This window comes from Oryctolagus cuniculus, chromosome 8 (genome assembly GCF_964237555.1).
Source record: "Oryctolagus cuniculus chromosome 8, mOryCun1.1, whole genome shotgun sequence".
Classification (NCBI taxonomy): domain Eukaryota; kingdom Metazoa; phylum Chordata; class Mammalia; order Lagomorpha; family Leporidae; genus Oryctolagus; species Oryctolagus cuniculus.
In genome coordinates, this window is record NC_091439.1 from 20920179 (window position 1) to 20945661 (window position 25483).

The 25483-nt window shown below is 42.5% G+C and overlaps 1 protein-coding gene across 1 annotated transcript in view; it reads left to right on the top strand.

Moving 5' to 3' along the window:
- FREM3 (FRAS1 related extracellular matrix 3) overlaps nt 1-25483 on the top strand; it is an 88386-nt gene that overhangs the window by 37514 nt on the left and 25389 nt on the right. Inside the window, exons 3-5 of the mRNA XM_002716929.5 lie at nt 16879-17025; nt 20276-20506; nt 23665-23790. Coding sequence (XP_002716975.3) covers nt 16879-17025; nt 20276-20506; nt 23665-23790 — 504 coding nt within the window. The remainder of the gene's footprint in view (nt 1-16878; nt 17026-20275; nt 20507-23664; nt 23791-25483) is intronic.

Sequence of the window (25483 nt, forward strand, 5' to 3'; positions counted from 1 at the left end):
TACACACACACACAAGGGACAAGATGACAAAAATAGGGGAAGAGGTGGAGGGAGGTCCTGGCCCACAATACAGTAGCCTCCTGTACTCCAAATGTAATCATGCCTCCTTTTACCACAGAAGAGTGAGTGTGAAGGAAAGACACAGGCAAAAACTGGAGTCACTGTGCTGTGTGATTTCCCTCATCACATTTCTTCCCATGTTTTAATGCTACCAATTGTCAGATCATGGTATCCAACTCAAATTATTCAGCAGCATAATTCATAAGGTAGCACATAAAAATTTTTCAAAACTCCTTTCATCTTAATAAAGTGTATTTTAAATTATTTTAATTCTCATTTCTATTAATCATTACTGCAGGCAGTATCCCAGTGTTCTGCCACTGAACAGAATTCAGCTCCCAATTATTCTTTCATTTGCTTTATTTTCTCCACTCTATAGCATCATTCAAAATGAAGCCTAACAGACCCACTTCCATCCTCTTCAAGGGTCTAAGGATTTATGAATCTGACAGTAGATTACTTTAGTGGATCCCACTGGGGCCATTTACAGCTTGGGCTATAAAAAAGGCATTTTTATTTCTAGAGAAATGAATATTTTACCCAAATGTTTTTAAGTTGGGTGGAAGCTTTTCATTTATCTAGCAATTGTTGATTTGTGGTCTGGCAGGAGGGAACTGCTGGCCAGAGGAATGCTTCCCCTGGAAAGCAGAGCCCAGTTTATGTTCTTAGCCTGATAAGCGCTTGCCAAGAACTAAGCTAATGACATCTGTTGAGTCTCTGTCTAGTTTGAATATTTTTGAAAAGAGTGGACTAACAATGTCGATTGCTACTACAGAGCTGCTCTGTGGTTTAGCTTCCAACCTTCCCTCCATAATTACTGTTTTATCAAAGTTCAAAAAGAACTCTCAGGGTGGGCCTTTGGCAAAGTGGTTAAGGGTTCACTTGGGACACCCACATCCCATATTGAAGTACGTGAGTTCAAGTCTCAACTCCATTCTAGATTACAGCTTCCTGCTAATGCACACCCTGGGAGGCAGGAGCTGATGGCTCCAGTGCTTGGACTATGCCACCCACCTGGGAGACTTCAATTGGTTTCCCAGATCCTGGCTTTGGCCCGGTTACAGTTGCAGGAATTTGGAGGGTGGACCACCAGATGAGAAATCTCAATCTCTCTTCTTTTCTTTTCTTTTTTTTTTTTTTTTTTTTTTTTTGAAAGGCAGAGTTGGACAGTGAGAGAGACAGACAGAGAGAAAGGTCTTCCTTCCATTGGTTCACCCCCTAAATGGCTGCTATGGCTGGTGCACTGCGCCGATCCAAAGCCAGGAGCCAGGTGCTTCTCCTGGTCTCCCATGGGGTGCAGGGCCCAAGTACTTGGGCCATCCTCCACTGCCCTACCGGGCCACAGCAGAGCGATGGCCTGGAAGAGGGGCAACCGGGACAGAACCCGGGGTGCCAGCGCTGCAGGTGGAGGATTAGCTAAGTGATCCGCAGCGCCGGCCTCCCATCTTTTCAAATAAATAAGTAAAAACTAGTTTTTTCCCTTTTTTCATTTTTATATTAATTTTAATTAATTTTTAACAGGTTAACATGATTTGTATTTACAGGTCTAAGAACATAATGATATTCCCTTCTTCTCTACCTCCTTCCCCCCACCCTTCTTCCTTCTACCTTTCTTTTATTTTTTAGTTTTTGAGATAATGTTTTAAATTTACATTACAATAAAAAGGCTTAGTACTTCACTGAGTAAGAAGCTTAATGAGTAAAAAGCAAAAAGACCTCAGTTTAGTGGGAATAATGAAACAATGGTTGCAAACTATAATTGAATGGAAAAATGATCATTTCATTCATATACAGTTTTTTGTCAGTTATTCATTCATACTTTCTTTCAATGAAATAGAACCAATGACAATGCAACATTTAAATATTTCCTTTGTGGTTACAAGATAATAATTAAGTTCATTTAGAATTTGAGCTATTTCCTCTCAACAGTTTACGCACAGAAATAATTTATGCAAATAGCAATGCAAATAATTATACACTACTTTTTTAAAATTTATTACTTACCACAGATCAGAGAAAACAGATGGTATTTGTCTTTTGGATACTGGCTTATTTCACTAAGTATAATGTTTTCCAGTTGCGTCATTTTGTTGCCAAAGACAGGACTTCATTCACTTTTATGGCTGAATAATATTCCATTGTGCTTTATCCAGTCATCAGTTGATGGACGCCTGGGTTGATTCTATGTCTTAACTATTGTGAGTTGAGCTGCAATAGCCATGGGGGTACAGATAACTCTTTCATATGTTGATTTCATTCCATATGGGTAAATTCTCCGGAGTGGGATGGCTGGGTCATATGGTAGATCTATTGTCAGCTTTCTTTTTTAAAAATCTTATTTAAGGTATACAAATTTTATGTATTTCTTATATGCAAATTTAGGAACATAATGATATGTCCCATGCTTCTTCCTCCTCCCTCTCCTATTTCCACTCTTAGTTTTTACAAAGATCTATTTTCAGCTTACATTATACTCATCAGATTAACCCTAACTAACTAAGACTAACTAAGTAAAGAGTTCAACAAATAGCATGCATAAAAAAATTGTTCCTCAACAGTAGAGACAAGGGTTGCAAACAGTAATCAAATCTCTGAATGTCTATTTCCTCTAATACATTACATTTCAGGTACTCTATTAGTTATCAGAGATCAGGGAAAACACATGGTTTCTGTCTTTTGGGGATTGGCTTGTTTCACTTAAGTATAATGATTTCAAGTTGCATCCATTTTGTTGCAAAAGATAGGATGTCATTCTTTTTCATGGCTGAGTAGTACTCCATAGTTTATTTCTTTATCCAGTCATCAGTTGATGGACATCTGTTTGATTCCATATCTTAGCTATTGTGAATTGAGCTGCAATAAACGTGGAATACAGAAAACTCTTTTGTATGCTAATTTCATTTTGTTTTGGTAAATTCCCAGAAATGGGATGGCTGAGTCAAATGGTAGATCTATTTTCAGATTTCTGAGGAATCTCTATGCTGTCTTCCACAATTGCCACACCAGTTTACATTCCTACCAACAGTGGATTAGGGAAGCTTTTTCCTTACATCCTTGCCAGCATTTATTGTTTTTTTAATTTCTGTATGAAAGCCATTCTAACTGGAGTGAGGTGAAACCTCAGTGTGGTTTTGATTTGCATTTCCCTGACAGCTAGTGATCCTGAGAATTTTCTCAAGTGTCTGTTGGCCATGTGAATTTCATCTTTTGAAAAATGTCTATTCACGGCCGGCGCCGCGGATTACTAGGCTAATCCTCTGCCTTGCAGCGCCGGCACATCAGGTTCTAGTCCTGGTCGGGGTGCCGGATTCTGTCCCAGTTGCCCCTCTTCCAGGCCAGCTCTCTGCTGTGGCCAGGGAGTGCAGTGGAGGATGGCCCAAGTACTTGGGCCCTGCACCCCATGGGAGACCAGGAGAAGCACCTGGCTCCTGCCATCGGATCAGCGCGGTGCGCCAGCCGCAGCGCGCCAGCCACGGCGGCCATTGGAGGGTGAACCAATGGCAAAAGGAAGACCTTTCTCTCTGTCTCTCTCTCTCTCACTGTCCACTCTGCCTGTCAAAAAAAAAAAAAAAAAAAAAAAAGAAAGAAAGAAAAGAAAAGAAAAATGTCTATTCAAGTCCTTTGCCCATTTCTTAACTGGATTATTTATCTTGTTGAATTTCTTGAGTTCTTTATAGATGCTAGAAACTAATCCTTTTTCAGTTTGCATAGCTTTCAAATTCTTTGTCCCATTCTGTTGGCTGCCTTTTCACTTTGTTAAGGGTTTCCTTTGCCATTCACAACTTCTCAGCTTGATGTAATCCCATTTGTCAAATTTTGCTTTATTGCCTGTGCTTCTGGGGTCTTTTCCAAGAAACCTTTGCCTAAGCTAATGTCTTACAGAGTTTCTCCGATGTTCTTCTCTAGTAATTTGATGGTATCTGGCCATAGATTTAGATCCTTGCTCTATTTTGAGTTGATTTTTGTATAAGGTGTAAGGTAGGGTTCTTGTTTATGAGGGGACTTTCAAGCAGAAGTCGTCCCCTACTCATTTAATAGTTTCTTGGTTGATTGCAGTGTTTAGCCAATCTCACGATCGTCATTGAGCACACTTAGTTCTAAAGTCTGACTTGTGATAAGAGATTGACTTTTCTGCCGTGTGGCTCCCCTTTCCCAACATTTGTAAATGTTTGGAATCACCTTATATCTTCTTTGAGCACACTGTGTACATCAGCTGGGATGGAGATGTGACCAATATCTCTTTATTCCTAGGAGAATAATGATTCTGGCTTTACACCCACCAATTCAGAGCTGTCAATAAGTACACTGGGCCATATCTGGTGCAGGATACTTATCAGGAAGAATAGGGGCTTGGTGGATTAAAGGACCAGGCAGGCCTTCCTAAGGTGTACAGTGTGTATGGCTTTCAGAAAATATTCCTTTTCATATATCATATTATCTCATTTCTAATGCCAATTAAGTACAAACATAAATGACAAATGTGACATGATTGATTTATATAGAACATGATAATAATATAATATAATAATGATAATAATATATTATATATAATATATTATATAATATATTATATTATTATATTATAATATAATATATTATATAATATAATGTATATAATATATTATATATTATATAAATGTATAATATATAATAATATAATAATAATATGCTGGACTGTGAAAAAATGTCAAGCTTTTTTATGTCTTGTAAAAAAGATGGCTTTTGACCGGCACCACGGCTCACCAGGCTAAACCTCCACCTGCGGTGCCAGCACTCTGGATTCTAGTCCTGGTTGGGGCACCGGATTCTGTCCTGGTTGCTCCTCTTCCAGTCCAGCTCTATGCTGTGGCCTGGGAGGGCAGTGGAGGATGGCCCAAGTGCTTGGGCCCTGCACCCCATGGGAGACCAGGAGAAGCACCTGGCTCCTAGCTTCAGAATGGTGCAGGGCGCCTGCCATGGTGGCCATTTGGGAGGTGAACCAACAGAAGGAAGACCTTTCTCTCTGTCTCCCTCTCTCTCACTGTCTGACTCTGCCTGTCAAAAAAAAAGAGATGGTTTTATAACAAAACTTTAAAGATGGGTTCACAGGGGCTGGTGTTGTGGTGCTATAGGCTCTAACAACAGGTGGATTCAGGATTCAGATCATGGAGGACTTTTCATATTTTTTCATGTATTTATTTCCATTGTATTTCAAAGGCAGACAGACAAAGAGACAGACAGAGAGAAATTTTCCATCCACTGGTTCCCTCCCCAGATGCCTGCAATGACCAGGACTAAACCAGGCCAAAGTCAGGAGGACAGAACTCCATCTAGGTCTTCTATGGTTGAGATGGATTTGGGCACTTGAGCTACCATCTGCTGCCTCCTCGGATGCTCATTAACCAAAAGCCGGATCATAAGCAGAGGAGTTGAGATTGGAGCAAGGTGCTCAGATAAGCTCTGCAGGTATCCCAGCATCTTCCCTGGTACACCAGGCACTTGCACTAGGCTTTACACACTTTAATATTTATTTTCTAACTCTGATGACATAAAAGGATGCAGTTATTGAACCCCAGGTACTTCATTTGCCAAATACCACGTTTTCTCTGATATGTGGCTGTTAATATAGAATAAAAAATACAGAAATTAAATGATTACTTTGGAATGTGGTTGCTCATTTATAACCCTGTGGAACTGTGATCTTCCTACTTTTTACTTGTTGAATATTATGATTAGTTGTGCATTAATACTGTAAATATAGAGTGGATTAAAATTATGTCTTTGCAAAAATTGGTGAAGCGAGGGGAGGGAAGGAGGATGAGGGTTGGGGGAACAGGGAAATGAGAAAAGTGGGGTTGTCTTCTTGGAACTGTACTTATGGAGTACATGAAATTTATTCTCTTTAAATTCATTTTAAAATTTTTTAAAGAAGTGATGTCAACAGCACTCCATGGACTGCCATTGCAAGTAGATACAAATACCACACACTGCACATGTGTCCCTGGATACAAGACCTCTGCCACCAGCACCCATGAAAGCCAGATGGCTCCATTGCAGTGCTCACCCAAATCTGGGGCCTTGCAGTATTTGCATTCTCTCATTGGATAGATCTGATTCAAAGTCTGTAGGTGCTGGCAGAGCCTAGGAGACATGTTTGTGCCCTAGCTCTGAGAGAGACTTCCAATGCTGTTTCCTGGCTTCTTCCTAAAGGAGGCAGAACTCATCACATATCAAATTCTGCAAACATAGAAGGGAGTTTACAAGCTGCTGTGTCATCAGAAAACAAAGCCATGCTAACTAAATGACCACAGTCAATATTGCCAGCCTATGAAAGTCGGTGCACCTTCTTATAACACTGGCAGATGATCAAGGAGCAAAAATGGCACCACAAGGAACAAGAACCCATGTAGGCAGTTGGTCATGATGAACACTGGTTACTTTTAAAATGTGAACATGTTTATATTTATTTTGTTCTTGCTCTTCTCTCTTCCGGGAATATTCTTCTCTCTAGTCTCTACTCAGAAAAGCCTTTCTTAACTGTCCCATATAAGATAGTCCCTTCCGATTCCCCCATTGCTCATTACACACCTATCTGGGTTAATTTTCTTCCCATCACTTATCATGTTGCATATTATTGGCATTGCCCCAGCTGGGAAGCAAGCACCATGAGAACAGGGATCTTTGTGATGTCACTGCTCTCACATGGAGAAAAGTGAACAGCATGTTTGTTGCTCACTAAACATTTATGGACTAATCAAATGGAACCATGGATTAATTAATTATAATCTATCATCAATCATTCTTCAGAAACCTAGAATATAACTTAGACCTACAGGAGAATTCCAGAGGACATTAGCATATTTTCTTATGGTTTAATTATCAATCTGAAGACACTAAAAGGACATCTGGAATATTTTTAGATTTTCAGAATTACTCATTTTGTGTAATTTCACTTAGGTATTTTGACAATCAAAAATTTTTCCACTTTTAGATTACTATGTTTCCTATGTATGAAGACATTTGGATGCATGAAATATAATCAGTAAGTGTCTCTTTGAGTCCCTACACTTCGAGGAGCATAGATTGATGTTAGGAATTTTCTTTCCTCTCAAGTACATGATGGTTATATTAGCAAAGTCATTTTTGATACCACTAGAGAAATATTAAACTTATTAATTGCTGTAAAAAGTCTGTAGTCAGGGCCGGCGCCGCGGCTCACTAGGCTAATCCTCCGCCTAGCGGCGCCGGCACACCGGGTTCTAGTCCCGGTTGGGGCGCCGGATTCTGTCCCGGCTGCCCCTCTTCCAGGCCAGCTCTCTGCTGTGGCCAGGGAGTGCAGTGGAGGATGGCCCAGGTGCTTGGGCCCTGCACCCCATGGGAGACCAGGAAAAGCACCTGGCTCCTGGCTCCTGCCATCGGATCAGCGCGGTGCGCCGGCCGCAGCGTGCCGGCCGCGGCGGCCATTGGAGGGTGAACCAACGGCAAAGGAAGACCTTTCTCTCTGTCTCTCTCTCTCACTGTCCACTCTGCCTGTTAAAAAAAAAAAAAAATTCTGTAGCCAATTTATATTTTCTTTAAATATTTATTTATTTGAGAGGGTTGAGTTTATTTATTTGAGAGTTCTGCTTGAGAGTCACAGAGAGGCAGAGAGAGAGAGAGAGAGAGAGAGAGAGAGAGAGGGGTCTTCCATCCACTGGTTCACTCCCAAATGGCTGCAATGGCCGGAGCTGGGTGGATTCAAAACCAGGAGCCAGGAGCTTCTTCTGGATCTCACACGTGGGTTCAGGGACCCAAGCACTTGAGCCATGCTCTACTGCTTTCTCAGGCCATTAGCAGAGAGCTGGATCAGAAGAGGGGCAGCTGGGACATGAACAGGCACCCATATGGGATTCTGGTGCTTCAGGCAGAGGCTTAACCTACTATGCTACAGTGCTGGCCCCAGCCAATTTATGTTTATAATCTGTTTTCTTTGCTTAGTATAGAGTTTAAGGAGTCCGTGGATTGGCTGAAGTTTAACATGAATCACCCAGAGTTGTATGGAAAAGCTGATAAATGTGTGTGTTTGGGTGGGTGTGTTTCCTACCTTATGCCCAAAGAAATCTGTTATTCCAAGAAGTTTTAAACTATCCAAATGTATAGATGGTCACATGCAACTGAGCAGAAGGTAAAATGTTTAAAGCAGAGTGTCAATAAGAAAGTTCCATGATATCTGCTTCTGATTGCTCTTAAAGTCTCAAGGGCCTTTGTATAGTGTAGAAAGTTGGTAGAATCATTTCATAGCAGAAAACAAGAGTATTCAACGGGAATCATAGGTATGAAATGTCATTCACAAGGGATCTTGGAAGAAGAAATGTAATTTAACTATTTTGGGCTTTGAATACAGAATTACTTCATCTTTTTAGTAGATGGAACTAGAAAAATATCTAAAACTTGGATCATGGACTTAAAGTAACTTTCTAAAGCAGTAAAACAATAAAAAATTACTGTCAAGTTATCGTTCACAGATTATTACTCTAAGACTCATGATTTTACTCATACTAGGGCTAAATCACAAATTACAATTCCTGCATGTGACTATGCAACTAGATAATATCCTAAAAACTTTATTTTTCCTCCTGTAACATGCCATACTTGGAGGTGTTACAGAAAAATAAGTAATATGCAACTTTTATTTATTTTTTTAAAAGATTTATTTTATTTATTTGAAAGACAGAGTTACAGAGAGAGGTAGAAACAGAGAGAGAGGTCTTCCATCTGAAGGTTCACTCCCCAGATAGCCACAACGCCAGAGCTGTGCTGATCCGAAGCCAGGAACCAGGAGCTTCTTCTGGGTCTCCCATATGGGTTCAGGGGCCCAAGGACTTGAGCCATCCTCTACTGCTATCCCAGACCATAGCAGAGAGCTGGATTGGAAGTGGAGCAGCCGGGACTAGAACCAGCACCCATATGGAATGCCAGTGCTTCAGGCCAGGGCTTTAACCCGCTGTGCCACAGCACCAGCTCCATATGCAGCTTTTTAGTAACTGATCTGATAGTGTGTAAAATGAGGCCCATGTTTGGAAAGGAAGCAGCTTACGTCAGAAAGCAAGAAAAGGAGAACACAAGGAATGGTTGTGAATCCTTAGAAACAGCAAGTCTTACTAAAGAACACCCTGTACTGTGAGTCCCTGACTCTGCTGGCCCCATGTCTGCCTTCTCTCTCCTCCACCTGAAGACGGCCTCGCCCTCTTCTCCACAGATAAAATTCTCCCTGTCCCTCCAAATCCAGTCTCCATCCCCCCAGGAATTCCTCCCTTGTGTCCATCTTGCTCCATTTATTTCTACCCACAATCATACTTCTCTGGTGTTATAATTTAGGCTTCATGTGTGTAGGTCTTATCTTCTTGTTGACTGGACCCTCTTAGTGAGCCCTGTCCACATTAGGGAAATAAAAATGTATACTTATTAATGCTACTAGTTAGAATGACCATTACATAAAGACAGCATTGCTGCACCTTCTTTTGATGTTTACTTACTTCGTGGTAAACTGGCATTTGCAATGGTAATTCCTTCAGGATTTTAGCATTATGTGCTAAGCCAGACTGAGGATCTAACAATGTTGTCTTTGACACAAGTTCACATTTATTTGGAATATATTAACATCTTTAACATAGAACAAGGAGTAGGCATATTTGGGGGGTCAGCCTCTAGGGCATGACCACAACACCAGGATGGGGCTGGTGTTGTGGTGCAGTGGGTTAAGTTGCCACCTGCAATTCTGTCATCCTATATTGGAGTGCTGGTCCACTTCTAATCTAGTATTCCCGCTAATGAGCCCAGGAAGATGGCCTAAGTGTTAGGGTCCTTGCCACCCATGTGGGACACCAGGATGGAGTTCCTGGCACTTAACTTTGGCCTGGCTCAGACCTGGCTGTGGCTGTCTTTTAGAAATGAACCAACAGATGGTTGATTCATATTCTCTCTCTCTCTCTCTCTCTCTCTCTCTCTCTCTCTCCCTCCCTTCCTCCCTCCCTCACATTCTGCCTTTCAAATAAATATTTATTAATAAATTTTTTTAAATTCACCAGGGAGAAAAAATATTTGCAAACTATGCAACATATAAAGGGTTAATAACCAGAATCTACAAAGAAATCAAGAAACTCCACAACATCAAAACAAACAACCCACTTAAGAGATGGGCCAAGGACCTCAATAGATATTTTTCAAAAGAGGAAATCCAAAGGGCCAACAGACACATGAAAAAATGTTCAAGACCACTAGCAATCAGGGAAATGCAAATCAAAACCACAATGAGGTTTCACCTCACCCCGGTGAGAATGGCTCACATTCAGAAATCTACCAACAACAGATGCTGGAGAGGATGTGGGGAAAAAGGGACACTAACCCACTGTTGGTGGGAATGCAAACTGGTCAAGCCACTATGGAAGTCAGTCTGCAGATTCCTCAGAAACCTGAATATAACACTACCATTCAACCCAGCCATCCCACTCCTTGGAATTTACCCAAAGGAAGTTAAATTGGCAAACACAAAAACAGTCTGCACCTTAATGTTTATTACAGCTCAATTCACAATAGCTAAGACCTGGAATCAACCCAAATGCCCATCAACAGTAGACTGGATAAAGAAATTATGTGATATGTACTCTACAGAATACTATACAGCAGTAAAACACAATGAAATCCGGTCATTTGCAACAAAAATGGAGGAACCTGGAAAACATCATGCTGAGTGAAATAAACCAGTCCCAGAGGGACAAATATCATATGTTCGCCCTGATTGGTGATAACTAACTGAGCATCAAAAAGGAAACCTGATGAAGTGAAATGGACACTAGGAGAAACAATCACTTGATCAGCCCTTATCATCACTGTTGATGTACAATTTAATACTATATCCCTTTTAGTATTTTTGTTTGTTCTACTTAATACCATTGGTCAAGCTATGTAATTAACACACAATTACTCTTAGGTGTTTAAAGTTAACTGAAAAGTGATCCCTGTTAAATATAAGAGTGGGAATAAGAGAGGGAGGGGATGTACAATTTGGGACATGCTTAAGCTGACTTGCCCCGAGTGGTAGAGTTAGAAATGTGCCAGGGGATTCCAATACAATCCCATCAAGGTTGCACATACCAATGCCACCTCACTAGTCCAAGTGATCAATTTCAGGTCACAATAGACCATAATGATAGGTCTAAGAGTCAAAGGAATCACATAAACAAGACTAGTGTCTGCTAATACTAACTGATAGAATTAAAAAGGGAGAGAACGATCCAACATGGGAAGCGGGATACACAGCAGACTCATAGAATGGCAAATGTCCTAAACAGCACTCTGGCCTCAGAATCGGCCCTTGAGGCATTCGGATCTGGCTGAAGAGCCCATAAGAGTAGTTTAGGCATGGAAAGCCAAGACACTCTGGCAAAAAAAAAAAAAAAAAAAAACTAAATGAAAGATCTCTGCGAGAGAGATCCCAGTGGAAAGAACGGGCCATCAAAGAAGGAGGTACCTTTCTCTGAAGGGAGGAGAGAACTTCCACTTTGACTATGGCCTTGTCGAAATAAGATGAAAGTCGGCAAGCTCTGAGGGCTTTCATGGCCTTGGCAACTCATGACTAGAGCCTGGGGAGATTGCTGACGCGTTAAACAAGAGTGTCAATTTGTTAAGTCAACAACAGGAGTCACTGTGTACTTACTACTCCCCATGTAGGATCTCTGTCCTTAATGTGTAGTTCAATGTGAATTAATGATATGACTAGTGCTCAAGCAGTAGTTGGCAATTTGTGTTCAGTGTGGGGGCAAACTGATGAAATCTTTACTTAATATATACTAAATTGATCTTTTGTATATAAAGATAATTGAACATGTATCTTGATGTGAATGGGATGGGAGAGGGAGTGGGAGATGGGAGGGTTGCAGGTGGGTGGGAAGTTATGGGGGGGGAAAAGCCATTGCAATCCATAAACTGTACTTTGGAAATTTATATCTACTAAATAAAAGTTTAAAAAAATATTTTAAAAAAATTCACCAGGGAGCCATTAATCTCTGAATGGTTGCTATATAGAGGGAAAGAGAAAGTTCCTTAAAGAGAACTACTCTGGCCGGCGCCACAGCTCAATAGGCTAATCCTCCACCTAGTGGCACCAGCACACCAGGTTCTAATCCCTGTCGGGGCGCCGGATTCTGTCCCTGTTGCCCCTCTTCCAGGCCAGCTCTCTGCTGTGGCCAGGGAGTACAGTGGAGGATGGCCCAAGTGCTTGGGCCCTGCACCCCATGGGAGACCAGGAGAAGCACCTGGCTCCTGCCATCGGATCAGCGCGGTGCGCCGGCCGCAGCGCGCCAGCCGTGGCGACCACTGGAGGGTGAACCAACAGCAAAAAGGAAGACCTTTCTCTCTGTCTCTCTCTCTCACTGTCCACTCTGCCTGTCAAAAAAAAAAAAAAAGGAGAGAGAGAGAGAGAGAGAGAGAACTACTCTATCACTACTTAGTTATTTGGACTTTCCATACTCAGTTTTGGGTGTTTGTGAGTACTCTACCGATATAAGTACTTAGCTCACGTTGGTATCTCTAGTCCAAAGCCTCATCAGTTTGTTTCTTATTTCTCTAATTCTGGGCTTAATTTTATTTAGCAATATTTATTAACACAGCTTTAAAATATATGTAGATGAACTTCACCTTCTTGGATTTATCTAGAACTGGAAGCAAATTCTTCCCAGCCTCTTCCTCCTGCTATGGTTGGTTTATTGTACCCTTCCTTTAAATGTTTTGATACACAGACTATTTCCCATTTACTCCAGACCATGTTCAGTTTTCTCATTTCTCTAGCAGTGAACTCATACGGTGCCTAATAGCCAGCATGTGGTTGCAGGAAGAATTAAACTGCCTTGCATAGCAGGGTACAGTGCCTGATGGGTCCATGTTTGAAGGGGGTGACACTTTCACATTTCTGAGCTTGCTCAAGGGTCAAGCATACTAAAATGATGGTAAAATAAATAATAAAATTATTTTCAAGTATGGGGACAAAAAGTAGGAAGATTGCAAATGAGCATTAAATGTGACAACAAACTTCTCTGAAAATCAAAATGTTATAATAAAAGTGGAGTTCAGCCTACAAGTGGAGAATAGCCCAAAAAGGATGATGCTAGTCACAGAAGTGTGTATATTATAAATATACACACACATTAGATTTATTTAGTTGTTTGAATGTCAGAGTTACAGAGAGAGAAAGGGAGAAAGAGAGAAAGAGAGAGAGAGAGAGAGAATCTTCTATCTGCTGATTTACTCCCCAGATGGCCACAATAAAGCCAAGAGCCAGAAGCTTTTTCCAGGTTTCCCACATGGGTAGCAGAGGTCCAAGTACTTAGGCCATCTTCCACTGTTTTCCCAGGCCATTAGCACGGAGCTGGATCAGAAGTGGAACAACCAGGACGCAAACCAGCACCCAAATGGGATACGGGAATTGCAGACAGCAGCTTTACCCACTAGATGCATGATTTTAAAAGGTACATACTAACCAGCCAGTAGTGAAAATGAAGTCACAAGAAACAATATAGCCTAATGCTTTTAAAAAAAAAGATTTATTTATTTACTTGAGAGGCAGAGTTACAGACAGAGGGAGAGACACAGAGAGAGAGGTCTTCCATCCACTGGTTCACTCCTCAAATGGCTGCAACAGCCAGGTGGGTGCAGGGGCCCCAGGTATGTTCAGGGGCCCAAACACTTGGACCATCTTCCACTGCTTTCTCAGGCCATAAACAGGGAGCTGGATTGGAAGTGGAGCAGCTGGGACTCAAACTAGTGCCCATATGAGATGCCAGCACTGCAAGCAGATGCTTAACATACTATGCCACAGCACCAGCCCCTAGCCTGTGCTTTTAAAACCATGATGAGCATCTAATTTGTGCTGGGTATTTTTGGAGTAGTGTCTTCATTGATCCTCACAATATTGCCACGGAGCCCAGCACACTGATAGTTGGGGACGCTGATGCTCCTTGATTCGTTCACAATCACATAGCTCATATGGGGCAAAGCTAGAATTTGAACCTGAGTCCATTCAACCATCAAATTACAAATAGCTATGCTCATGAAGTGTGAAATGTTCCTGCCTTGAACTGTTGAGCCTTCTTTACCAAGCTTGTTTTGATTCAGAGGGCCTGATCTGCAATTCATTTGGCCCAGTTTCTTTTTGCAGTATTTGGGTTGCATTTGATACACAACTTCTCAGAGTGGAAGATGGTAGCCAAAAGCAGATCATGGAACTAGGAGTCCACAGAACTGGGGCCTTGTCTGACCCTATCACATTCCTATGTGGACCTGGTCAAGTCACTTTGTCATCCTGAATCTGTCTAGCTATAAATTGATACTCACGATTGACCTACTCTTTAATGTGATTGTAAAAACAATGACTTGTGAAAGAACTTTGAAAAAACACAAAAGAATAAGCAAACATGAACTATGATTTTGATTTGTGATTTCAAAATCCACAGACTACCTACATGAAGGATTAAAGTGGTTTCAAACTGGAAACAAGATTAATGTTATTTTTAATGACATTTCTGGTATTTTTATTTGTTTTATAGTTTTCTGTATTTATTAGAATGTCCACAATAATATCAACAATGCTCTGTTAAGAGAGGAAACAAATAGTGAAGTAAACACGTGAAAATCAACATATGCATTTATTTTGGAATTTTACTTTATTTATTTGTTTTGAAAGAGTTAGAGAGAGAGAGAGAATTTTCCACCCATTGGTTCACTCCGCAAATGGTCCCAATGGCCAGGTTTGTTCCTCGCCAAAGCCAGGAACCCAGAACTCCATCTGGGTCTCCCACATGGGTGGCAGCGGCCCAAGCACTTGGGCCATCTCCCTCTGCCTTCCCAGGCACATTGTCAGGGAACTGGATCAGAAGTGGAGCAGCTGCGACTCAAATTAGTGTTCAAATGGGAGGCTGATATCACAGGCAGCAACTTAATCTGCTGCACTACCATGCAGGCTGCAGCTCCTGTTTGTACTGCCTCTGTATCCCATGGGAATCTGGTAGTCAGTTCCCAGCTTCCTTCCTGCTGAGGCCCCATTATCTCCTTAACTGACCCTGGTGGGCTGGGACCCACCCCAGTTCACATGTGTGCTTTCTTTTTCCCACTCTTTATGGTTGCTCAATGACTTCCCAACGCAACCATCTTCACTCCCTCATCTACCTTGCCAAGGCTACACTCTTTTTGACAATGAATCAAGTCACATGGATCTCCAACTACAGAAGAACATATCAAGCTCTCCAAGAGATTTATTGGAACCCATGCTCTGTAGACTGGAGGTAGAGACTGTAACCTATGCCCTTCTTCAGTGATGATGGGATTCCCACCATGGCAATAGATTTTCCTAATATACTTGTTTCAGACATTCTCCTTTCTTGTCTGCAAAGTATCTCCCTTTTGATATATTTGATCTGATTAAGGGGTCCATTAGCTATGGAACTGATAAAGTAGAGCCTTTATAGTAAACTTTGTGTATGGTTGTCTGTCTCATGCTTACTTTGATATCTGATATCTATATTCAGCTGAGACAGTCATAGACTCCCACTTCTTTCTTTCATTTTTTGTTTGACAGGCAGAGTTAGACAGTGAGAGAGAAAGACAGAGATAAAGGTCTTCCTTCTGTTGGTTCACCCCCCAAATGGCCACTATGGCCAGAACTGTGCCGATCCGAATCCAGGAGCCATGTGCTTCCTCCAGGTCTCCCATGCGAGTGCAGGGGCCCAAGTACTTGGGCCATCCTCCACTGCCTTCCCCGGACCACAGCAAAGAGCTGGACTGGAAGAGGAGTAGTCGGGACTAGAACTGGCGCCCATATGGGATGCTGGCGCCGCAGGCGGAGGATTAACCAAGTGAGCCACGGTGCCAGCCCCCCCACTTCTTTTTTTTAAAAGGTTCATTTATTTGAGAATCAGAGTGACAGAGACAAAGAGAGAGAGAGAAGTCTTCCATCCTGCCAGGAGCCAGGGACTCCATCCTGGTCTCCGACATGGGTGGCAGGAGCCCGGGTACCTAGGCCACCTTCTGCTGCCTTTCCAGGTGCATTAGTAGGAATCTGGATTGGAAACAGAGCAGCTGGAACTCTAACTAGTACTCCAATGTGGAATGCCAGCATCGCACACAGCCACTTAACCTGCCGTGCCACAACACCAGCCCAAAGAGTCCTAGATCAGCATCCTTTTATTTGCAGCCATCATGCCACAGCTGACGGGGTCCTGCTCTTTCTCCCAATACACACGTTTTACACAGCCCCAGTAAGGAGCCAAGATGACCATTCACATAGAGCTCTGTGACTTGATGTAGACAGAGGAGACATCAGGGTCCTTATAGCCTTATCTGCTGCCCTCTACTGGGCTAATTTTAAACATGCACCGTAGGAGGTACTGATATTGATAAAATAAGTGACTACAATGTGGGCATTACTTTAAAGGAACTTTTAGACTAATGTGAGAGCAAACTGATAGACAAATAATGTGACAGGAGTAGATCACAGATCAGAGGAAGAAATGGAGGAAAGACAGGGACAGAGGATGTGAGCAGGGAGGCAGACGGGAAAGGATGCAGGTGTCCGTATGAGCTGAACCCCAAACTACCCAGCTCCAGCTCTTTGGAACCCTGGTGCATATGGTCCTTTATGAATGGGAGGCACCTGTGTGACTCCACATTAAATAAGGAGAATAGGACCTAAGGTGGTGCTCTTGACATTATCTAGAAAAGCAAAGTCTCCAGAAACATAATGCACACATTGAGCGTTAATTTTCCATCAAATACTTTGGCTGACTTCCAATTTACTGCTGCCAATTACAGGAGGAAATAGACTAACAAATCAGCGTTTTCATCTGAACTGGGCTTGGATTTCTTTGGAGAAAGAATACTACATTGTGGATGAAGACTCTGAATTCATAGAGGTGACGCTCATACGGAGAGGATATCTTGGAGAAACATCTTTCATCAGTAAGTAATAAGACTGCCAAAGAATCACAAAACTGGAGGCTTAAAATCAATTGAAAGAGAAGCAATTACTGGTTGGGGACCAACTCTAAAAATCCATGACTGAAGTTGCACTGTGATTTTTGCTCTATGTAAGTTACAGGTCTAGGTATTTATCAACTTTTTAAAGATTTATTTATTTGGAAGGCAGAGAGAGAGAGAGATAGAAAGGAATCCCCCAAATGCCTACAACATCCAGGACTTGGCCAAGCCAAAGCCAGGTGCCAGGAATTCCATTTGGGTCTCCCCCAAGAGTGGCAGGAACCCAAAAGCATTTTTTGCTGCCTGCCAGGTGCGTTAGCAAGAAGCTGGATCTGAAGCCAAGCACAGTTTCCAGGACTCAAAGCAGCACTCCATTACGGGATGCTGGTGTCCCAGGCAGCTGCTTAACCCGCTGCATCACAATGCCTGTCCCTATCAACTTTTAATGCTTCTTCTCCGGTTTTCCTCTTTTTTTGGCAAGGTTATCTTCTTTTTTCACCTTTCCAACACAAAGAACTTCAGGAAAATTAAGACACAATCCCAAGTCACTCAATGTTCTTTAAAATTGTTTTTGAGCATTTGATAGATTGTTTTGATTTGTTCTAGTTATTCCCATTGAAGAACTATTTATGATTATATGATGCATTGTTTTTAGTTATAACTATTTCTTTTGATTATATATAATTGTTTTTACCTGATGTGAGGTTATAATTTCCTTGAGGATGTGCCATGTCTAATTATTCTGAGTTCTACAAGGACCTAGTACAGATGATTTCTCCTTGGGTTAAACACATATGTAGTGCACACACCATACATCTCATTATTAATATTAATAATTATTATTGATCTAATAATGCACTAAGCTTTCATAGCATCTTTAGCTGCCAGCACTTTTGAGAACACTTTGCCTTTATTTTCATAAGCTATTGAAAAGACAGTTAGGATTATATTATCTTCATTTTACAAATGAGCATTCTGGGTTTCTCAGATATGCGAAACTCACACAGAATGCAGCCAGCTGATCAGAACTCCTGGAGAGAATCCAGAAAGGGAATGGGCTGGGGAGAAAGCAGGCAATGAGGAAAAGGTAAATGTTCCCAAGTCTCCTCTCCCAGTCTGAGGCCTCTGCAATAGAAGTTGTCTTAGTCCATCTAAAGAGCACCCTGATTTCTGGGTGCCCTTACCCCCAGTGTACACCCCTGGTCACATCATCACCATGGGGGAATTTGCTGGTGGGAACTGCAGCTGCACTAGGTCTCCTTTCTCTTAGGGCCCCGCCTCCACAGCTTCTTATCTTGAAGTCTTCTTGTGAGTTTCGGTTAACATTTCAAGGAGTATTTTCATTTCCTGGATTGGAAGGGGGGAGGGAGGAGTGTGGAATCTATCTGCCCAGAACCATAGGAATGATTGCAGATTAACCAACCCCTCAGATACACCCTGCAGCCTCCCTATCTAAACCAGCACCCTGCCTTTTGGTTCCTCGCAGCACACACCCTCCCTGGCATGCATCTGTGAGTGTCTTCTGTCTGTTTGCCCAGATTTCCAGCTCCATAAAGGCCGGGAAATGCATCTTCCATTACGACAAATCTCAAGAACAGAGTGAAGTGTAGAGCAGACACTCAACGCTGATTAAATGAATTACAGTCAGCCCTTCTGTTCCAAAACAGGCTACCTAAACCCACATCAACACCATGGAAGTGAACCTCTGAAACAGCTTGCTTGGATGTTCTAGGAAGTCCCCCTAATGCTCCCATCCCACCCCAGGAAAGCACAGGATCTAGAAGGAAAAAGAAACAAAAACCAACTGTGGAGTTTGACTTCCTTCCCTGCCACTTATTTCATACAGATTTTTTAATTTACACATAATAATTTATATATTTATGGAGTACAGTGTGATATTTCAATATATGTATACCTTGTGCCACTTTTTATTTAGTTTAAAAGAGCTACAGTTTTTTTGTGTGATAATAGCTTTAAATTAATCTAGAATGGATTCTGGCACATAGTAGATACTCAGTAAGTGGTAACCACCATTATTGTTCCATGACATCACCAAACAGAATTGAAACAATTTGTTTAGCTGCTGGTCTCCCCACAATTGAAAAATCTCTTGAGGGGCCGGCGCTGTGGCACAGTAGGTTAACACCCTGGCCTGAAGCGCTAGCATCCCATATGGGCACCGGTTCTAGTCCCGGCTGCTCCACTTCTGATCCAGCTCTCTGCTGTGGCCTGGGAAAGCAGTGGAAGATGGCCCGGGTCTTCGGGCCCCTGCACCTGCGTGGGAGACCTGGAAGAAACTCCTGTCTCTTGGCTTCAGAATGGCACAGTTCCTGCCTTTGCGGCCAGTTGGGGAGTGAACCATCAGATGGAAGACCTCTCTCTCTCTCTTTCTTTCTCTGTGTAACTCTGACTTTCAAATAAATAAATCAATCTTTAAAAAGAAAAAAGAAAAACCTCTTGAAGGAGTGGGGAGCTGTACCTAACTCCTTGTGACATCCTCAGCCTCTTGCACAGAGCTGATGTTCAGCAAATAAGGAGGGAGCCACCTGCCTGCTTCATTCCTATAGCAGTGCAACACAGCACTGCCTATGCCTTGGTGAAGGGCATCACTCACTCTTCCTTTTATTCTCCACGTTCATCATGTGGTCAAAAGACGGTGCTTCTGAGATACTGCGCCTTCACTCTCAGTGACCAGACCACCATGAATGCAGCTTGCTTTAGCAGTTTTGCAAAGGCAACACTAGCTCTCCTTTAGAGATTATTTTCAGGCTTTACATTGGTTATCTTTTGCAAGGTTTCAGATTATTTGAAAATGAGCTAAAGTAATTATATTAATATCATTTATATAAAATCTTTCACCATAGCTGGTATCAGCTTATAATATTTTATTTCACACAAAAGTAAAACCTGCAGAATCTAAGCCTCTTAATGAGATTTAAAGTGTTGAGGTGTGGATATTATTAGCCCTTCACTGGCACATCTGGGGCTCTTGATAAACATCTGCTAATATAAATAAATGTATGATGGCTCTCTTTTCTGTCACTCCTCCTTCCAGGCTTGTCTCTCAATTCTGTTCACTTCTGCTTACTTCCCCTGGTTTAGGCAAGAAGGATTATTTTCTGAGCATTAAAAGAAGCAATTTCTATGTTATCAATGATAGACACCACCTTGAAAGGAGAATATTATTTCAGTCCCTTGGCTTTTTATTTGTAACTTCCTGATTTTTACCCAGGCATTGGAACTAGAGATGGCACTGCAAAAAAAGATAACGATTTTAAAGGAAAGACCCATAAACAGGTCCAGTTCCATCCTGGACAGACTGCAGCTGCATGGAGGGTGAGAATTATACCTGACAGAGAATATGAGGCTTCCGAGACGTTCCAGATCATCCTGTCGGGACCTGTCATGGCTGCCCTGGAGTTTCCGGAAACGGCAACAGTGGAAATCGTAGACCCTGGCGATGGTATGTGATCCCAATGTTGTGCCTTTTTTAGCCAGTGCAGGTCTATTGGTCTGTTTCAGGCTTTCATACCTCCCTCAGGCTCTATAAGCCTCTAGATGTGTTCATACCCATTTAGGATTTAAAATGAAATGAAAGAGTTATTTTTCATTTACACTTGGGAATCTTTGTAAAAGTATATGGGGGGGGTGAAAACAGAAAGACTCTTTATGGGATTCCTTTACCATGCAGAGGAGTCAGTACTGTACACTTCGTGCAGCCATAGCTGTGGAGCAGCTCTGCCCCCAGATGGCCAATCCTCAGAGCTCATTCCACGCCTACCTTCTTTTCATGGCCTCTGGGAGTCCCTGCAGCCTAACTCACCAGATTAGGTGGGGACTTAGGGATCCATTGTCCTGCATGTGACTACCGGGTGGCAGCAAACTCAATTAGTTTTAACATGTGTTACACAAAGCTTTGTTACCACAGTGTATCATATTCTTGAATTTATCAGTTCTTTCTATGTAGTCATTCATTCAGCAAATATTCAGAGAAATTAAGAAAAACAAAACAAAACTCCAACCAGTTGTTTGCTACCTCTCTTTGTTGAAATAGGAGATTATTCCCTGAAGAGAAATTTTGTACTCATCGTTGGATTTTACCTAATACACATTGATTATCACAGTAGTTGAACAAAATTCATATAGTACCTGAAAGTGCGTAACTTGCAACCAGAGTGGCCCTTTTTAAAAAAGATTTATTTATTTATTCGAAAGAGAGAGGAGACAGCGCTGTGGCATAGTGTATAAAGCTGTTGCCTGCAGTGCTGGCATCCCATATGGGCAACAGTTCAAGTCCTGGCTGCTCCACTTCCAATCCCGCTCTCTGCTATGGCCTGGGAAAGCAGTAGAAGATGGCCCAAGGCCTTGGGCTCCTGCACCTGTGTGGGAGACCCCGAAGAAGCTCCTGACTCCTGGCTTTGGATCAGCACAGCTCCAGCCGTTGCGGCCAATTAGGGAGTGAACCAGCAGATGGAAGACCTCTCTCTCTCTCTCTCTCTCTCTCTCTCTGCCTCTCCTCTTTTTGTGTAACTTTGACTTTCAAATAAATAAATAAATTTTAAGAGAGAGAGAGAAATCTTCCATCCACTAATTCACTCCCCAAATGGCTGCAACAGCCCAACCTGGGCCAGGCTGAAGCCAGGAGCCAGGAGCTTCTTCCAAGCCTCCCATGTGAGTGCATGGGCCCAAAGACTTAGGCCATCTTCCATTGCTTTCTCAGGCCACAGCAGAGAGCTACATCAGAAGTGGAACATCAGGGACTTTAAAATGTTATGTTTTTAGCAAACACAAATTGTTTTTAAGTTTTTTTTTTTTAATTTTATTTATTTGAGAGGCAGAGATATAGAGAGAGGAAGAGACAGAGAGAAAGGTCCTCCATCCAATGGTTCACTTCCCAAATGGCTGCAGTGGTCAGAACTGGGCTGATGCGAAGTCAGGAGCCAGGAGCCTCTTCCAAGTCTCCCACGTGGGTGCAGGGACCCAAGCATCAGGCCATCTTCTGCTGCTTCCCCAGGCCACAGCAGAGAGCTGGATGGGAAGAGAAGCCTCCGGGACCCGAACTGGTGCCCATAAGGATGCTGGTGTCACAGAAGGAGATTCAGCCCACTACACCACAGCCCCCGCCCAAACAGAAATATTTGTGGTTTTTTTTTGTTTGTTTGTTTTTTAGAGAAAGAGTTTATTGGGGGAAATCCAACAGACTGGAGGGAAGGGGCAAAGAAGGAAAAGGAGAAGGAGAGTATAAGAGAGAGACAGAGACAGAGAGAGATCAGGAGACGGAGAGGAAGAGAGAGCAAACCATGTGTTCAGGAACAGGTCCTTTTAAAACTTTGCCAGGGGTGGGCAGGGAAGTAGGAGCAGCGAATCCCATTAGGATGGGTGTGGGGCTGACACTGGCGGTTGGGCCATGTGGCCACCTGCCTTCCAGCACTGGCGGCCGGGGGCTGGAGCCTAGGATGATGTCAGGGTGTAGATCGCGCCATAGGTAAGACTGTACCATTTTACTAACATTCCCCCCTTTTGTTTTTTTATAAAGCAGGAGTTGTATGGGATTACATTAGTCTCAAAAGTCCAGGAGGGGTAGAGGGACGATGATCTGTCTTTAGAGCTACTTCCTGCTGACTTGGGACGACGAGGGGGCGATGTCTCAAGCCGCTGTCTCCTGGGTGAGGAGCCGAGTACATCCCTGTAGCAGCATTTGGTTGACCACCCGGTTGCTGAGGGCCTTGGTTTGTTCCGTTATCACCTCCTGTAAACACTTATACAGACATTGTAGTATAAAAGACAGGGTGAGAATGGCAGCCAATGGTCCTCAGATTGGCATTAACCAGGTAATGAGGGATTTCATAGAGGAGAGGAAATGAGGGGGAGTCTCTGGACCCTTGTGAAGAATGTTTGATGGTGGCAAACACACACGTATTTGAATCACACAATACATACTTGGTGAAAAGCCTCATAAAATATTAAAAATTTCAGTAAAATTAAGAAATGAGTGATATTCCTATTTCAGTGAATATGTTGATGTGTAGATGTATGTTTGTACATACCCATATATGTACAGGTGTGTACACACATGTAACTCAGGAGATTTCAGTGGTAGTATTATTTTAAAAATTGAGGGCAAGAACTGTGGCTTATTTTTTTTTATGTAAATGGGCAGCACAATGCCTTACAAAGTGTCTACTCAATTTAATGGTAAATAAATTATTCATTTAACAAAACAGGAAAATATTATTCTTTATTAATGAATTAAATTTCATGCTTATTTAAAGTGTTTTTTAAAATGGAGAGCAAATGTAAATCTGGAGAAAAATATTTAATCTCTACTTGGAAGACCTACAGTTTGACCTCAATTTAAAAAGAGAAAGAGAGATGAAGCTGCTGTAAGATTTTCCTTTGCATTTTAATGCTGGCTATTCCTCTTAGCCTTTCAAAGGGGTCTCCTAAACTCAATTCCAGTCTCATTTAACAATAAGTAATACTTCCTATTCTCACTATATTTCATACAGGAAATCATATTGGAAAGTGGAGGGGTCAAAGACTGCACATTTCTGGTCAGGCGCACTAAAATGTCACCAATCCAATGCAAATCTCGCTGAAACCTCCTCCCATCTTTTCCAGAATCGACAGTTTATATTCCAGAGGCGGAATACAAAATAAAGGAGGACATTGGGGAACTTCTGATTCCTGTAAGGAGGTCTGGAGATGCCAGCCAGAAGCTAACGGTCATTTGCTCTACACATCAAGGTAGGAGGTTCTGTGGGGTGCTTGGAGACAGGAAACGATGGTTAGAACAGGGCTGGGTCAATGCTGGAGCAGGCTGCGTGGCGAGCACAGTGGAGAGCAAGGTGCCTGTGTCCTGCTGCTCACTTCCTTGCTGACCCTGTGCAGGTGCCCTCACTCCTCCAAGTGGATGTCCTCAGCCAGGGATATTTTAATCAAAACTTGTGCAAGACATCTGTTCATACTACCTTACAATATTTCATGAGGGTCAAATGAGGCATTATAAGAGAAAATAGATCATCTTCTGTATATAAAGATAACTGAAAATTAATCGTGATAAGGGGAAGGGGAGAGGGAGTGGGAGAGGAGAGCGTTGTGGGTGGGAGGGAAGTTACCGGGGGGGAGGAAGCTATTGTAATCCATAAGCTGTACTTTGGAAATTTATGCTCATTAAATAAAAAAAAAAGAGAAAAGAGATCATGTATACTAGTGGAAAATATAAACAATGGGTCCTTATTTTTAGCAGTCAGCATTGCCTATGGGTAACACTGCAACATAGTTTTATCTGCTTCTCAGTGTCTCTTCCTCCTCTGGCACATCTCACAACTACAAAGGTTCCCCAACCTGGTGTCCAGGTGTCCTCATGCCCCAGACAAACTCCACTCTTTATGAGTGCCCCCTCACTTCCATGCAGTTGAACTTCAGCTGTCCTGTGTCCCACCCCCTCAAGGCCATATTCTCCAGCTCGTTAGTAACTATAATCGTCAAATATTGTGTGAATAAGTTAAGACCACCCACATGAGAACGAGAAAAGGCTACCTATTCAGAGCTTGCTATAGCAAGGGCGAGGGGTCAGCCATCATCACCTGTACTTGGCAGAGACTCAAAGGCAGGCAGAAGAGTGAGAAAGCGTCACGGTGGGAAAAAGGGATGATATCAGGTGCACCCTGATCGGAGGCCCTTGGGAGCGCTGGAAGCAGGATGGCTCATCAGGAAAGCACATTTGGCTTTCCCTGGTTGGTCCAGAAGTAGGGGCAAAAGCTAGAGAAAGTGGTGGTTATTGATTAGGAGTGTGAGCATCAGTAGCTGATTGCTGCAGAGGTGTAGCTTGCATTCCTAGACTAATCCCAGCACACTGTAGGTCAGAGTTTTACTTTTATACCTGGTATATCCATTGTCCATTCATGTATTCACTCTTGCAATCCACACACCTGCTAGCCATTGGGGAGAATTCCTCCAACTCCACATCCTCTTCTAAACAATGGTTTTGTTTGTATTTTTTATTCATCTGAAAGGCAGAGTCACAGAAAGAGAAGAGACAGAGAGAGACAGAGAGAGAGAGATCGTCCATTCTCTGGTTCACTCCCCAAATGGCTGCAACAGCTGGAACTGGACCAGGCGAAAGCCAGGAGTCCGGAGCTTCTTCCAAGTCTCCTACATGGGTGCAATGGCCCAAGGACCTAGGCCATCCTCTGCTGCTTTCCCAGGCACACTAGCAGGGAGCTGGATCAAAAGTGGAGCAGTGGGTTTTGAACTGACGCCCATATGAGATGCCGGCATATTGGAAAAAGGCTTAACCTGATATGCCACAATGCTGGCCCCAAAAATAGTTTTTCATATGATACCTTCATCATTGCCTGAGAATACCGATAATGGACACTTTAAGCAGGTAGCAAGAGCAGGCAGTAACTTGGTAGACAGACCCTCTACTGGTGCA